Source organism: Mobula birostris, chromosome 19 (genome assembly GCF_030028105.1).
Source record: "Mobula birostris isolate sMobBir1 chromosome 19, sMobBir1.hap1, whole genome shotgun sequence".
Lineage (NCBI taxonomy): Eukaryota > Metazoa > Chordata > Chondrichthyes > Myliobatiformes > Myliobatidae > Mobula > Mobula birostris.
Genome location: NC_092388.1, coordinates 40,341,297 through 40,356,133, shown reverse-complemented (window position 1 = coordinate 40,356,133; position 14,837 = coordinate 40,341,297). Strand labels below are relative to the sequence as shown.

Genomic DNA, 14,837 nt, shown 5'->3' with positions numbered 1-14,837 from the left:
TGCACAGTCAGTATGTAACCAGATAGCCTTAGATTGATATGCAGTCAGCAACAGAACTCAACAGGGGACCCAAAGAAACTCACGCAAAATGCTGGAGGAACTCAGCAGGTTGACATTTCAGGCTGAGACCCTTTATCAAGACTGGAAAGGATGGGGGAAGATGTCGGAATTAAGAAGGCAGGGCAGTGGAAGGAGGACAAGCTAGAAAGTGATAGGTGAAGCCAGGTGGGTGAGGAAGGGGGATGAAGTAAGAAGCAGGGAGCTGACAGGTGGAAAAAATAAAGGGCTGGAGCTGTTAACCACTGAAATTAGTAAAGTATGTTATGAATGAAAAATAACTATCTGAGAAGAGGCTCTCAAGTCAAACCAAGTATCACTCAACTGAAACTTCTATGCTTAATGGCCAACATTGGCTTTGCTCCATCATATCTTCAATTTTAACATTCCATTTTTGTGTTAGGATCTCTCCGTGGCTCTTGGTAGCCTTGACCACTTATCCCAACTCTTCAACCCTCCACCCCCATTCAATTCACTCCATCATTAGTGACCCATGGTTGTTTTGGCCTTGAACTCTCTTCCTTAAATCACCAAAATCCTTTATTCATCCACCTATTTGACAAGTTTTTAGTCACTGGTCCTAATTTCTATTTCACTGGATCAGCGTCAGATTTTTCCCACTAGAAGGCTTAACAACGAATATTTAAAAGCAATATATAATTACACGTTGTTGTTATCACTTTAATGTCCAGCTAATTTGTTCCACAGATTATAGCTTGAGCTGCAGTTTCATTAAAGTTCACCTTTTAAAGCACAAGCTCATGTGGGTCAAATGATGTGTCAGATGCTAACAGACAGAGTGCAAGTTTAATATCCACCTCCTGGATTTCACTTCAGTTAGCTGTGTAAGCACAGAGAAATGGTGCTTAGTAATGGCTCAAAAATGGGAATGGTCAGGGATTTTAACACAAAAAAAAGTGTATATAAATGTATATTTGCAGTATGATACAATGAAAATTAAACCCACGTTCCAAAGACAGTGACACAAGTGTGTCTAAGCATCTAAACAAGGCATTGCACAGTCCTGTAGAGTCTACACTTGTCATATTTTGTGATGTCTTCTGATCACAATCTTCTATCATGGCATTATATGCAACAGATAGGCATTGCCCATAGCAGACCTGATAGACCAAGTGGCCCAATTCTGCTCCTATATCTTATGATAAAGTGTGCAGAAAAGTCTTTCCTTACCAATGCAAGGCAAGCAGAAGCTCAGTGTAGGATTGAGAGAGGTTAGGGCAACATGTGGCTATAGCAAATTATGAGTGGAGATCAAAGAAAGAGGCACTGTTGGGAGAAGGGACATGATTATAACATATATTCATGTAGTGGTAGAGGTCTGGGCTTGGATATGGAACTGGACACTGGGAGCTACAAGTCCAATCGACAGCTAAAGAATATTTCTAGCAGGAGATGTGTATACAAACACCAAGCAAGAAAATTTAAGGAATTTTCAGACATGCAACAGGTGAAATTCTGTTAAGTTACGCAGTAGACCTAAATTTTTGAGTTGAAGTTTACAGCCATTAAGTGCCGCTACTTGCCGTTAATGCAGATGTTGGATGCGAAAGAATTTTACTCAAGCGGCAACATATTTTGGGCATCACTGTTGGTGTTCAGCAGCCTCCCAGTTTGGAAGTTACACAACCCCCAGTCAGGTTCTGGATAAAATTCTTGGAGATTTGAATTTATAAGGGTGTTGACAAAGAAACCAATAACTTCATCAGTGAAAGTCTGGACAATTAGATTTGAGATGTATAGGGATTGGTAGACCAGCCACACCACCCTTGGCTAGTTTGCTGAAGACAGATAATAGTGAAATCCGAGCAGTAAAAATGGATTGTGGTATGGGTTAACAAGAAGGGTGGAGCAAAGTTTGATATGACTGGAAAATGAAGGGAAAGAAGGATGGAGAGAATTCTGAAGAAAGGAGAACAGTCATGGAAAGGATCGGGTTCATCTGTACCTTGATCTTGTTGGAGGAGAGCCAGTAACTTTGAGCCAGTGGGGGAGGTGGGGAGAGCCAGTAATATTTCCCTCTTATTAACATATATGAGATTCTTACTTATATATTGACCAAGTATGGAAACAAAATATTCCCACCTGTAGATCCTCCAAGTGTTTTGTCTGAATGTATTCTGAAAGAGAACATAACTGAAGGACTCCCTTCCTACTTGCTTCCAAAGCCACAATCAACATTTCAATTTTCTGCTGCATCTCTTTTCTTTCTCCAATTAACTGCAAAACAAAAATAAGATTTATAGTATGATATTTCAATCACAATGTGCAATATGCTTTCTCCATGGCTTTTAAAACCCACCCATTCCACCAGCCATCAGGAAAGAAGGAACATACAGACAGGGTCATAGAAAAATTATGAAGCCATTTCGTCTTTGACAAATTAAAACAAAAAAAATGACTCTGCCTTTATCTCATCTTCAAAGTTTAGTACATTGAGAGCATTTTAAATGAAGGGAAGATTTCTAGTTCCACTACTCTCACAAGCAGTCAATTCTTGACCATCACCATCTAAAAGATATTTTTTACCTCTATACTACTAACAATTCAAATGAGTGTTCTTTGGTTTTTGATCTCTCTACTGAGGATAGATTCTTCCCATTTATTCTGTCTCAGCTGCTCAATTTTATGCACCTCAGTTAAATCACTCCCTAGCCTACTCTACGCCAAAGAAAGCAATCATATCAATTAAAACCTTGACTTTTAACTAAGATGTTCCAGTCTTGGCGAAACTCCTTCAACATAATTTCATCTTCATTGTAAGGTTGTGACTAGAATTATACACAACACTCGAGTTGAGGACAAATTAGCAACGTATGCAGTTCCAGCAAAATTTCCCACTCTTGTATTCTATGTAATCAGGTGACCATTGAATATCATTTTTTGATTGTTATAGTGCATGCATGCATTCACCCTGGTAATGCTAAATAGCTGCCTGTGCCTTTAACAGAAAACAGTGATGTCATTTTGCACGTGTGGAGTAGAAAGAAGAGTTACAATGTTCTAAAACGATGTTCGGATGTTTTTCCTAGCTTGGTGAGGAAATATTTTCGTGAGTAAGCTATCAGCGGTGGATAGCGTGATTGCGCAAAGTTCCTTATCGGCCTAGTAGGTTAGTCTTTTTAGTAATTTAAACTACAAGACAATATATTGTAAAAGTTCATTTTCGTCTTTTGTTATTATTTCATGACCGAATGTGAGTGTAACAGAGTTATGTGAATGTGTTAATCTCTGTTCATGTAGTATGAGCGAGGAGAACTTGTTTCAGGGTCTAGCCTATGTGTGTTTGGAAGTTAAGTGTATGTGCCAATGTGAGTATCTCTGTCAGTTAAGATGAAATGTACTTATTCTTATTTTTGATGCTACGTATAAGGTACACGGTTGGTGGGATTCTAATGTTGTTTGTGTTGTTTTATTTTTGTATATTTTGTTTTAGTTATTTTTTATACTGTATACATATCAAGGGTGTGGACCAAAATTAAGCTGAGATTATAACAGCAAGAACTGTGTTTTTTTTTTTGTTTTGTCATTTTTATTTTGATACCCTCTTTCTGCATTAAAACATCTAAAACAGATAAAGGAATTTAAGACCCAAAGAATTATTTGTTGTCCTGCATGTGTATTTTTCCCCAGGCTACAGAACTTATGCCTCAACACATACAACGTCTCTATATTTCTGACCAGTGCTGTGGTCTTTATGGATGTTCCAAGATTCTTTTGTTTCTTCATACTATTTAATCAGTGTATTCACTTGAGCATTGACAATAATTATTTCAGCAAATATTTACGAGGAGGAGCGATGATTGCAAACAATAGCCTGTAGCTTCCCTTTGAACAGCGGTGAGGTGGATTGGTAGGCCTGTCGTCAAGAGTGAGGAAGACCCAAGTTCGGTTGATGTAAGTACGGAGCCCAATTGGAAAGGTTGGGTACAGGTCAAATCAAGGCAGCAAGGTCTGGGCCCCAGAGCATGCAAAAGTGACATATCCCGATGTTTGGATGACGATTTAAGCACCAGGCAAATCAGAAGGGTTGGGTACAGGCCGAATCGAGGTAGCAGGGTCCAGGGCCCAGAGCATATCGAAGTAACTGAACCCAATGTTTGGATGACGACAACTGGGCCAGACTGAAAGGTCAGGGATTCAGGGCCCAAGGTGAAGGAAGGACCGGTTTAGTTTGCTGCTCCGCTCTGCGCTGAACTAAGGGTCTGTGGACATTCTCTCTTTGTGGACTACTGTTCAAAACCCTATTTGCTTGTGTTTTTTTCTGCACATTGGGGGTTTGGCAGTCTTTTTTATATTGGGGGGTCTTTTGGGTTTCTTTGTTTGTGACTTCCTGTTAGTAGACAAATCTCAAGGTAATATATTATAAACCTCATTTGATAATAAATGTGCTTTGAACTTTCAAGGCTCTGTTATTGTATTCATTCAAAACAGATATTGATAGATAGAAGTATTTGGGGATTGTACTGGAAAATGTACAGGCAACAGATCACCTGTGATCTTAACGAATGGTGGATTAGGTCTGAAGGTGCAAATGGGGCCTCTCTGGCTCTCCTATCTTATGTTGTGATCACTGTACATTTACTTGGATTTAATTCCATTTGTCACTTTGCTCCCTTCTGATCGGACCACATACATTTCCATGCAGTCTAAACTTTCTTCCTCATGAATATCTGTAGATAATTTATTTACTTCTGCAGACTTTTTATCATGTTCCCTATATTTAGGTATAAATTGCTAAAATATAGCACAGAAAGGAAAGGGATTCAGTATAGAATTCTCTAAAACTCTGTGGTAACATACGTGGCTTATGTAATATTGGGCATGTCCTTTTTGAAGAGCACTCCCTCTTAATAAAGCACATTGTCAGTTTAACTTTTCCAGTATCTCCCATTATCTTAGAGAGTGCCCCACTAGTAACATCTTTACAATCACAATAAATAAAGATCAATCAAAAATAACCAATCAATTAATGTGTCTTGCCAAAGAACCAATTTTGGATCAGTTTATCATTCTTCCTTAACTTCCATGAGTTTTTATTTCTCAAGCTGCCTACTATATGAGAATATCAAAATCAATGCTAAATTCTGTGTGAACTACATTTCATATACTACCCTCTCCTTCTTCCTTATAAGTGCCTCAAAAATAATGCAGTGAAGTTAGTAAAGCAACAAGTTCTCTTAACGAACACATGCAGACTATCCCTGATTAGTTGCTACCTTTCTAAATGAAATTTCATTCAGCCCAATAATTTGTCCACCATTGAGGTGGTGTTTAAAGTTATATTGTCCATTTAAAGAGTGAGTAACGAAGTCTGAAACCAGCAGATAACAATTTATGACAAATGGAATAGGAATCATTGGTGAGTTGTTAGGATCTGAAAAAGATCCGAAAACAGATCTGGACTGAATAGTTGAAAGGAAACTGGATAAATGCCCTAAAATTAAGCAAACTTGCAGTTGTCAGAGAAGTGAAAGGGATTGGGACAAATTGAATGTCTTTCAATTAACAAAAACAGACACAATAAGAAAGATGGCATCCAACTGCAAGATTCTACATGGTTGACGTTTCTCCTCTTCCAAAATTCAGTTGCATCTTGGTTATTAAATTTCTCAGCAGAATAAACACGCATAATGAATCCTTTTTCAAACTTACGTCAGAATACATGCTTTTCAGATACGATGGCAGCTTTTTCCTGAAGTTTTTATGCTTTCTTAGCTCTGTCATAGAAAACTTGGCAAGAATTGTACTGCTGCTCCTTCCTCCAACTCTGACCAGCCCAGTTTTCATAAAGGCGTGAATTCCTAAAATAACAGTATCATTGGATTAGCACTTTCCTTCAGACACAGGTTGGAGGTGTTTTAGGATTGACCATTTAAAGTGATATTAAAAGGTAAAGGGGGATGCTTGCAAACAACTTAACTCTTAACTATTACCCGTAAACATCTTAAAATAACTCAGTTGAAGCATTTGAGAACCAACAATGAATGTAACCTAGTCCAACCTGATATCCTCCCCACTCGTCTGATGGAGCTATTTGGATACATCTTTGGCCTTATGTTTAGAGGGGACAAACTCCTCCATCTCAGCTGCAAATCTGTCCTATCAATTCTATACTTTACATTTCCATTGCTGTTGGCCCCAGCCCACTCAGGGGAGATGCATTCAGGAACGATAATCCAAAAAAATTCACAGGCTAGAAATCTAAAATAAAAATAAAATTAAATATGTGCTTGAAATGTGCTGGTTCTATCACATCTGAAATCCTGTCTGCCCACTACCCTGGACCCCCATCGATTTTCCTATCGCACCAACAGGTCAACAGAGGACGCCATCTCCACGGCACTTCACTCTGCCCTGACCCACCTGGACAGCCCCAACTCTTATGTCAGAATGCTGTTCATTGACTTTAGTTCGGCATTCAATACTGTGATCCCCTCCAAGCTGATCACCAAACTTCGCCAGCTTGGTGTCAGCTCATCCCTCTGCAATTGGACCTTGGACTTTCTGACTAACAGACCCCAATCAGTTAAGTTAGACAACCTCTACTCCTCCATTCTCAACCTGAACACCGACGTACCTCAAGGCTGTGTGCTGAGCCCTCTTCTGTACTCCCTTTTCACCTATGATTGTGTTCCTGTACATGGTTCTAACTCCATAATCAAGTTCGCAGACGACACCACAGTGCTTGGCCTGATCAGAGGGGATGATGAGATGGCCTACAGAGACGAAGTCCAGCCCCTGGCCGCGTGGTGTGCCAACAACAACCTGGCCGTTAACACCCCAGAAGACCAAGGAGATCATTGTGGACTTCAGGTATGCTAGGAGCCACACTCACGTCCCCATCTACATCAACGGAGCTGTAGTGGAGTTTGTATCAAGCTTCAAATTCCTTGGTGTCCACATTTCCGAGGATCTCACCTGGTCCCTGAACATCCTAATCAAAAAGGCGCAATAGCGCCCTTATTTCCTGCGGAGCATCAAGAAAGCTCACCTCTGTCCCAGGATACTGACGGACTTTTACCGCTGTACCATTGGGAGCGTACTCACCAACTGCATCTCAGTGTGGTATCGCAGTTGTCCCGTATCGGACTGCAAAGCACTCCAGCGTGTGGTGGAAACTGCCCAGCGGATTATCAGCACCCAATTGCCCACCATTGAGAACATCTACCATAAACGCTGCCTGGGCAGGGCGAAAAACATTATCAAGGATGCATCTCACCCTAACCATGGACTCTTTACTCTCCTCCCATCTGGTAGGCGCTACACGAGCCTCTGCTCCCGCACCAGCAGGCATAGGAAGAGCTTCTTCCCTGAGGCTGTGACACTGCTGAACCTCTCATCACAGCGCTAAGCAGTATTGCATCCGTATTGTACTGTCTCAGTACTTTTATACTTGTGTGCTGTAGTACTTACTTTTTATTCGCAGTTATTTTGTAAATAACACTATTCTTTGCATTTCTGGTCAGATGCTAACTGCATTTCATTGGCTTTGTATCTGTACTTGGCACAATGACAATAAAGTTGAATCTAATCTAATCTATATCGTGGCTGCCTCCACCTCTCTTCCTGACACCTCCTGCAGTTTGAAACTAACTTGTTTTTATTCCCTTCTAATGTTGATGACATAACATTAACTAAGGAATATAAATCGGCTGGGAGCAGATTTAGCATAATTGAATCTCATTCTAGCAAGTACAGGCCCAGACCAATCAAACACTCCTTTCATTCCCACAATAATTCTCATGAACCTCCTCTCGACCCTCTCCAATGGCAGCACATCTTTTCTCAGGTAAGGAGCCCAGGAATGCTGACAATACTCCAAGTACAGTCTGACCAATGCCTTATAAAGTCTTAGCAAAACATCCCTGCTCTTCTACTGTAATCGTCTCAAGATGAATGCTAACATTGCATTTGTCTTCCTTACCACCAACTCAACCTGCATGATAACTTTTAGGAATCCCGCACAAGGACTCCCAAGTTCCTTTGCACCTGTGAGTTTTGCATTTTCTGCCCATTTAGAAAATACTTTGCTCTTTTATTCCTTTTACCAAAGTATACGGCCACACATTTCCCTACACAAGAATCCACCTCCCATTCTCCCAAACCACCCAAGTCCTTCTGCAGACTCCCTGCTTCATCAACAGTATCTGACCCTCCACCTTCCTTCATTTTGTCCACAAATTTGGCCACGGAGTAATCACTTTGGTCATCCAGCCAGAAAAGGCCCTTTTTATAATGACTTTTTCTCCTGGCAATCAGCCAATCTTCTATCCATGCTAGCATCTTTCCTGTAATACCATGGGATCTTATCTTGTTAAGCAATCTCGTGTGTGGCAACTTGTCAAAGGTCTTCTAAAAATCCAAAAAAAAATCAACTGATTCTCCTTTGTCTATCCTGCATGTTATTTCTTCAAAGAATTCCAACAGATTTATCAGGCAAGATTTCTCCATAAGGAAACCATGTTGACTTCAGCCTATTTTATCTTGTTCCTCCATGTACCCCAAAACTTCATCCTTATTGATGGACTCCAAAATCTCCCCAACCACTAAATAAAGGTATCCATTAGTCTTGCAAGACCACGGATCTGCACCTGGAAAGTCTTCACTCTCCAGGGCGCAGGCCTGGGCAAGGTTGTATGGAAAACCGGCAGTTGCCCATGCCGCAAGTCTCCCCTCTCCACGACACCGACGTTGTCCAAGGGAAGGGCATTAGGACCCATACAGCTTGGCACCAGTGTCGCCGCAGAGCACTGTATGATTAAGTGCCTTGCTCAAGCACACAACACGTTGCCTTGGCTGGGGCTCAAACTCACAACCTTCAGATCGCTAGTTGAATGCCTTAATCACTTGGTCACGTGCCCACACAACCACTGAAGTCAACCTATAATGTCCTTTCTTCTGCCTCCCTCCCTTTTTAAAGAGTGGAGTGACATTTGCAATTTTCCATTCCTCCAGAACCATTCTGGAATATACTGATTCTTGGAACATCACTATTAGTGCCTCCACAATCTCTTCAGCTACCTCTTTCAGAACCCTGGGGCATAGTCTATCTGGTCCAGCTGACATATCTACCTTCAGAACTTTCAGTTTGCCCAAATACCTTCTCCTTGGTAACAGTAACTACACTCATTTCTGCCTCAACACTTCCAAATTTCTGGCATATAGCTAGTGTCTTCTACTGTGAAACCTGACGCAAAATACTGATGCAAAGTTCGTCTGCCATTTCCTTTTCCCCCATTACTGCCTCTCCAGATTAAATTTCAGAATTTACAGTGTCAGCATTTTTTACTTCCATTTCCCATTTAAGAGTAAAGAGGATGGTTTAACAGAGAGAAAATAACAAACAGGAATAGGCCATTTTCAGATTAGTGAGCTGTTACTGCTGCAATGTCACAAGGCACTAAAGCTGGGGACACAGCTATTTATAATTGGTTTTATTGATTTTAAGTGAATGTCGGTATAAACACTACCTCAGGCAGTTCTCAGTCATTGAGTATATACAGGGTTGACAGTGATATTTTTGGAAGCACACAGAATTAAAAGGTATGGAGATAGAAAGTGGAAAATTATACTTGAAGTGGAAAATTTGACCTTTTTGTATTCTGGAACTGGGTCGAGAAGGTTTATGGCTTGTTCCTGATGTATTTCAACCATTCTTAAGATGGTTCAGAATTGTGTAGCATATGTAAACAAATTAATTCCACTCGGGTTATCATAACCCTAAAATTTATTGATTTGATATTAATTTCCCCAACCCAAAAACCAGCAAGGTTGTGGAATCACAAACTGCACATTTTGTAGCTTTGTAACAGTGATAAGCACCACAATTGATCTGTTGGATTGGAGCAACATTAAGAGGTGATGAAAAATTACCTGATATATTGAAGCCACTGACCTTCTAAAAACTGGTCCAATGCATGATTTGTGTAACACACCACCAGAATAGGAGATCCAGACTCAGACTGCCAAAGATTCATATTAGCCAGGAGAACGCTGACAACCTTCAGTCCCAAATATGTTTTTCCTATAAAATAAAAATCAAACTATTAATAGATGAAATTAACTTGATGAAATAAATGATTAGAACACACAATGTAGTTTTCCTGTCTCAAGCCTAATATCATCAGCTGGTTCAATTATAAGGAGTCAGACATGAGAATTGGAAAAGGGGGCTGACTAACAGTGCTTTAATGTTTGTCGTCTATATCAATCATCTGGATGATATCAACCTGACTTCAGTGTTTGGGAAGATGTTGGAGTTCATTATCAAGGATGACGTTTCAGGGTACTTGGAGGTGTACTATAAAGAAGGCCTAAGTCAGCATGGTTTCCTAGTCAGGAAATCTTCCATGACAAATCTGTTGGAATTCTTTGAGGAAATAATATGCAAGATCGAAGTGTGATCCAGGAACGGTCGCAGCAGGAGGAGGAGCGAGAGGCTCTGGAGAGCGCTGAGTGCTGGGAAGCAGCTCAGGTGACTGCGCTTTAAAAAGGAGCATGGAGGGCAACTGAAGGGTTAAACAGAGTGTTGATTAATTGATTAGAGGGAGTGAGTACCTGAGATAATCAGCAGGGACAAATAAAAGGAGGGGTAACTGAAGAGGAGCAGCCAGGAAAAGGTTTGAGGTAGGGAAGAAGTTGATTATGTATGGGGTTGAATTAGAAAGGGTTGCATCATTTAAATTTCTGGGAGTTATATTTGATTCACAATTAACATGGGCAGACCATATCAGGAAAGTTGAGCAGAAATGTAAAAAAGTAATAAATGTGATGAGATGTTTGACTGGTAGGGAATGGGGAGCAAGTTGTTCAGCTTTGAAGAGAATGTATGTGGCTTTAGTAAGATCTGTATTGGATTATGGAAATATAGTATATGGATCAGCAGCTAGGTCTCTTATAAGGAAACTGGATGTGATTCAGGCTCAGGCCTTGAGAGTGTGCAGTGGGGCTTTTAAAACGTCACCAGTGTCAGCCCTACAGGTAGAAACGGGAATAATGCCTTTGGAACTAAGAAGGATGCAACTGATGGCAAACTACTGGGCTAACTTGCAAGGGCACAATGATTCTCACCCTACTAAAGGAGTATTGCAGGAGTGCTGGGAAAATGGGAGGTTTCAGAGGGATACCTTTAGTCGGGTAGGGAATGATATGAATGAAAGAATGTGGAGTCTTTGATCTGAGGATAAGTCCTTCAGTAGTTCATCCGGTTGTAGCTCCATGGAAGCTTGTACGGCCTGACATAGACTGGCATTTGTGAGAGGCAAAAAGGAAAGAAAGATATAAAACAGATTTGGTAAATGCATTTAACTGTCATGTGATGGAAAAGTATAGTGATTATACTCACATTTATACGGATGGTGCGAAGGAACCTGAAACAGGAGTAACAGGGTTTGGGGTGGTAATACCAGCAAAAGAAATTGGGATCAGCAGAAGAACATCTAATAAGTTAGGGGTGTTTACAGTGGAGATGCTGGCAGTGTTGGTTGCGTTGCAATGGGTGCAGAAAGCCAGACAAGCCAAAGCATTGATAAGTTCAGATTCATCCTCAGTTCTAGCAAGTTTAAGGTCTTTTCATGCAAACAGTTGGCAAGATGTACTTTATGAAGTCCTTCAGTTAGTTACAAGAATTGCAAATCAGGGAGGTCAGGTAAAATTTCTATGGGTTCCAGCACATGTAGGGGTGAAGGGGAATGAGAGGGTGGATGAGTTGGCAAAGAGGGTGTTAAAGAAAGAAAATGTGGAAATGCACATTAGTATCAGTAAAGCAGAGGTTAAGTGTGTAATCTGGGGAAAAAGTCAACTGAATGCGGCAAGAAAGATGGGACAGGGAGGGGAAAGGGAGGCATTTATATCAAATACAAAAGAGTGTTGCAGTTACTAGGGTAGGTAACGGAAACAGAAGAGAGGAAATTGTGTGGACTAGGTTAACGCTGGGGCATTGTGCATTAAACAAAACATTGAAAATGATAGGGAAACACCAGACAGGATTGTGTGAGGAATGTCAGGAAGAGGAGTCAGTAGGGAAACTATTATTACGATTTTTCTTAACAACTAATTCCATTACTTAGCCTAATAGGTTAGATTTACCACAGTACATAATTATCTATTTAAATGTTTATTTTCCTTTTATATCATCTCAATGTGTACTTAAGAATGTATAAATAATTGTAGTTTTATACATATAAAAAAATGGAAAAGGTTATATGTGTGAAAAAAGTACATGATATTTGTGAATTCCTTATCCAAATAAAATTTAAAAAAAAAAAAAAGAACATGTAGTTTTGTGTTGCAGGAAGTATGGAATACAGAGAGAGATGATGAGAAATAAATTAAGGGAGTTGGGGATGCAGGAATTCACATTAAAAGGGTTGCTGGGCATGGGTGAGAGAGCACGTCCGGGTATTTTTAGCGTTTTTAAGGGGTACAGGGGTTTTTTTTAAAGAATATGACGAACAAACAGGAATAGGATACTAGGATGGTCAAAGATGGGAGGTGAAGTGTAGGATTTGTAGGATTGTGTGTGTGTGTGTATGTATGTGTATATATATATATATATATATATATATATATATTATGTGTGTGTGCGCGTGCGCGATTGGGTGAAGGGATTTAGAATGTATGTTTAGTGCACATTCCAGAGCAGAGGGTGGCGGTAATGCACCATTAAGCTGGATGCCAACCGCCGTAAAACAAGATACAGACAGACAGAGGAGCAGCCAGTGTGTGAGTGGCTCAGGGTTGGAGTGGAGCTTTCAGGCTTTGACGTGCAGCAGCTGAGGATAAGCTTGCTCCCGGTGAGGTAAGGCTGGGTAAGTTCCTTTAATTAATTTAATTAACTTAGGAGTAGGTAATGGAGGCAGCAGTTAGGGCAGTTGAGTGCTCTGTTTGCAGTATGTGGGAAGTCAGGGCGAGCACAATTGTCCCTGATGACTACACCTGTAAAAGATGCATCCAGTTGCAGCTCCTGACAAACCCAGTTAGGAAACTGGAGCTGGAGCTGGATGAACTTTGGATCATTCGTGAGGCAGAGGCAGAAACAGACAGGAGTTTCAGGGAGATAGTCACCCCTAAAAGTTAGGAGGCAGGTAGCTGGGTGACTGTCAGGAGAGGGAAGGGGAATAGACAGAAAGAGCAGAGCACTCCTGTGGCCGTTCCCATCAACAATAAGTATACCGTTTTGGATACTGTTGGTGGGGATGACTTACCAGGGATAAGTTGTAGTGGTCATGTCTCTGGCACCAAGACTGGACCCTCAGCTCAGAAAGGAAGGAGGGAAAAGAGGAGAGCAGTAATGATAGGGGATTTGATAGTTAGGGGGACAGATAAGAGGTTCTGTGGGAGAGATCAAGGATCCTGGATGGTCTGTTGCCTCCCTGGTGCCAGGGTCCACGATATCTCGGATCGAGTTCTCGGTATTCTCAGGAGGGAGGGTGAGCAGCCAGATGTCGTGGTCCATGTAGAGACCAATGACGTGGAGAGGAAGGAGGAGGAGGTCCTACAAAGAGTTTAGGGAGTTAGGTGCAAATTTGAAGGATAGGACCTCCAGGGTTGCGATCTCAGGATTGCTACCTGTGCCACATGCTAGTGAGGCTAGAAATAGGAAGATAATGCAGCTAAATACGTGGCTAAGGAGATGGTGCAGGAGGGAGGGCTTCATGTTTCTAGACAATTGGGCTTTGTTCCAGAGAAGGTGGGACCTGTTCCAATGAGATGGTTTGTACCTGAACTGGAGGGGGCTAACATCCTTGCAGGTAGGCTTGCTAGTTCTACTCGGGGGGGGGGGGGTTAAACTAGATTTGCAGGGGGAGGGGAACCAGAGTTAGAGCAGATAGTGAGGTGGAGGAGGATGAAGGTCATGCAAGGACTGCATGTACAGACAGTAAGCAAAGGTTTGTACGTGACAGAAATGTTCTCAGGTGCACTTATTTCAATGTAAGGAGTATTGTAGGTAAGGCAGATGAGTTTAGGGCGTGGATTGACACGTGGGATTATAACACTATTGCTATTAGTGAGACTTGATTGCAGGAGGGGCAGGACTGGCAGTTTAATATTCCGTTGTTTCAGACGTGATGGCGGGGGGGGGAATGAAAGGGTGAGGAGTGGCATTACTAGTCAGGGAAAATATCACAGCTGTGTGTAGACAGGGCAGCCCAGAAGGCTTGCCTACAGAGGTCACATGGGTGGAGCTGAGGAACAGGAAAGGTGTGACCACACTAATAGGGTTGTATTTTCGACCACCCACTAGTCAGAGAGAATTGGAGGAGCAAATCTGTAGAGAGGTAGCAGACCGATGTAAGTAACAGGAAGTCGTAATATAGGGGTTTTTAACTTTCTACATTGACTGGGACTCCCACACTGTGAAAGGGCTAGATGGCTTGGATTTTGTCAAATATGTTCAGGAAAGTTTTCTAAATCAATATATAGAGGCACCAACGAGAGAGGATGCAATACTCAATCTCCTATTAGGGAACCAGGCAGATCAGGTGACAGAAGTATGTGTCGGCAAACATTTTGGGTCCAGTGACCATAATGTCATTAGTTTCAAGTTAATTATGGGTAAGGATAGGTCTGGTCCTCGAGTTAAGGTTCTAAATTGGAGAAGGGCCAATTTTGAGGAATTGAGAAAGGATCTAGGAAGAGTGGATTGGGATAAGTTGTTTTCTGGCAAGGATGTGTTCAGTATGTGGAAGGCATTCAAAGGTGAAATTTTGAGAGTGCAGAGTTTGCATGTTCCTGCCAGGATTAAAGGCAAAGTTAAC

General features: G+C 41.3%; 1 protein-coding gene across 1 annotated transcript in view; it reads right to left on the bottom strand.

The window, feature by feature from the left end:
• The window catches only part of LOC140212538 (NFX1-type zinc finger-containing protein 1-like), a 64,308-nt gene that overhangs the window by 22,987 nt on the left and 26,484 nt on the right, over positions 1-14,837 (bottom strand). Inside the window, exons 6-8 of the mRNA XM_072283477.1 lie at positions 9,974-10,102; positions 5,731-5,879; positions 2,161-2,295 (exon numbers count right to left, since the gene is read on the bottom strand). Of these exons, the coding sequence (XP_072139578.1) occupies positions 2,161-2,295; positions 5,731-5,879; positions 9,974-10,102 (413 nt within the window). The remainder of the gene's footprint in view (positions 1-2,160; positions 2,296-5,730; positions 5,880-9,973; positions 10,103-14,837) is intronic.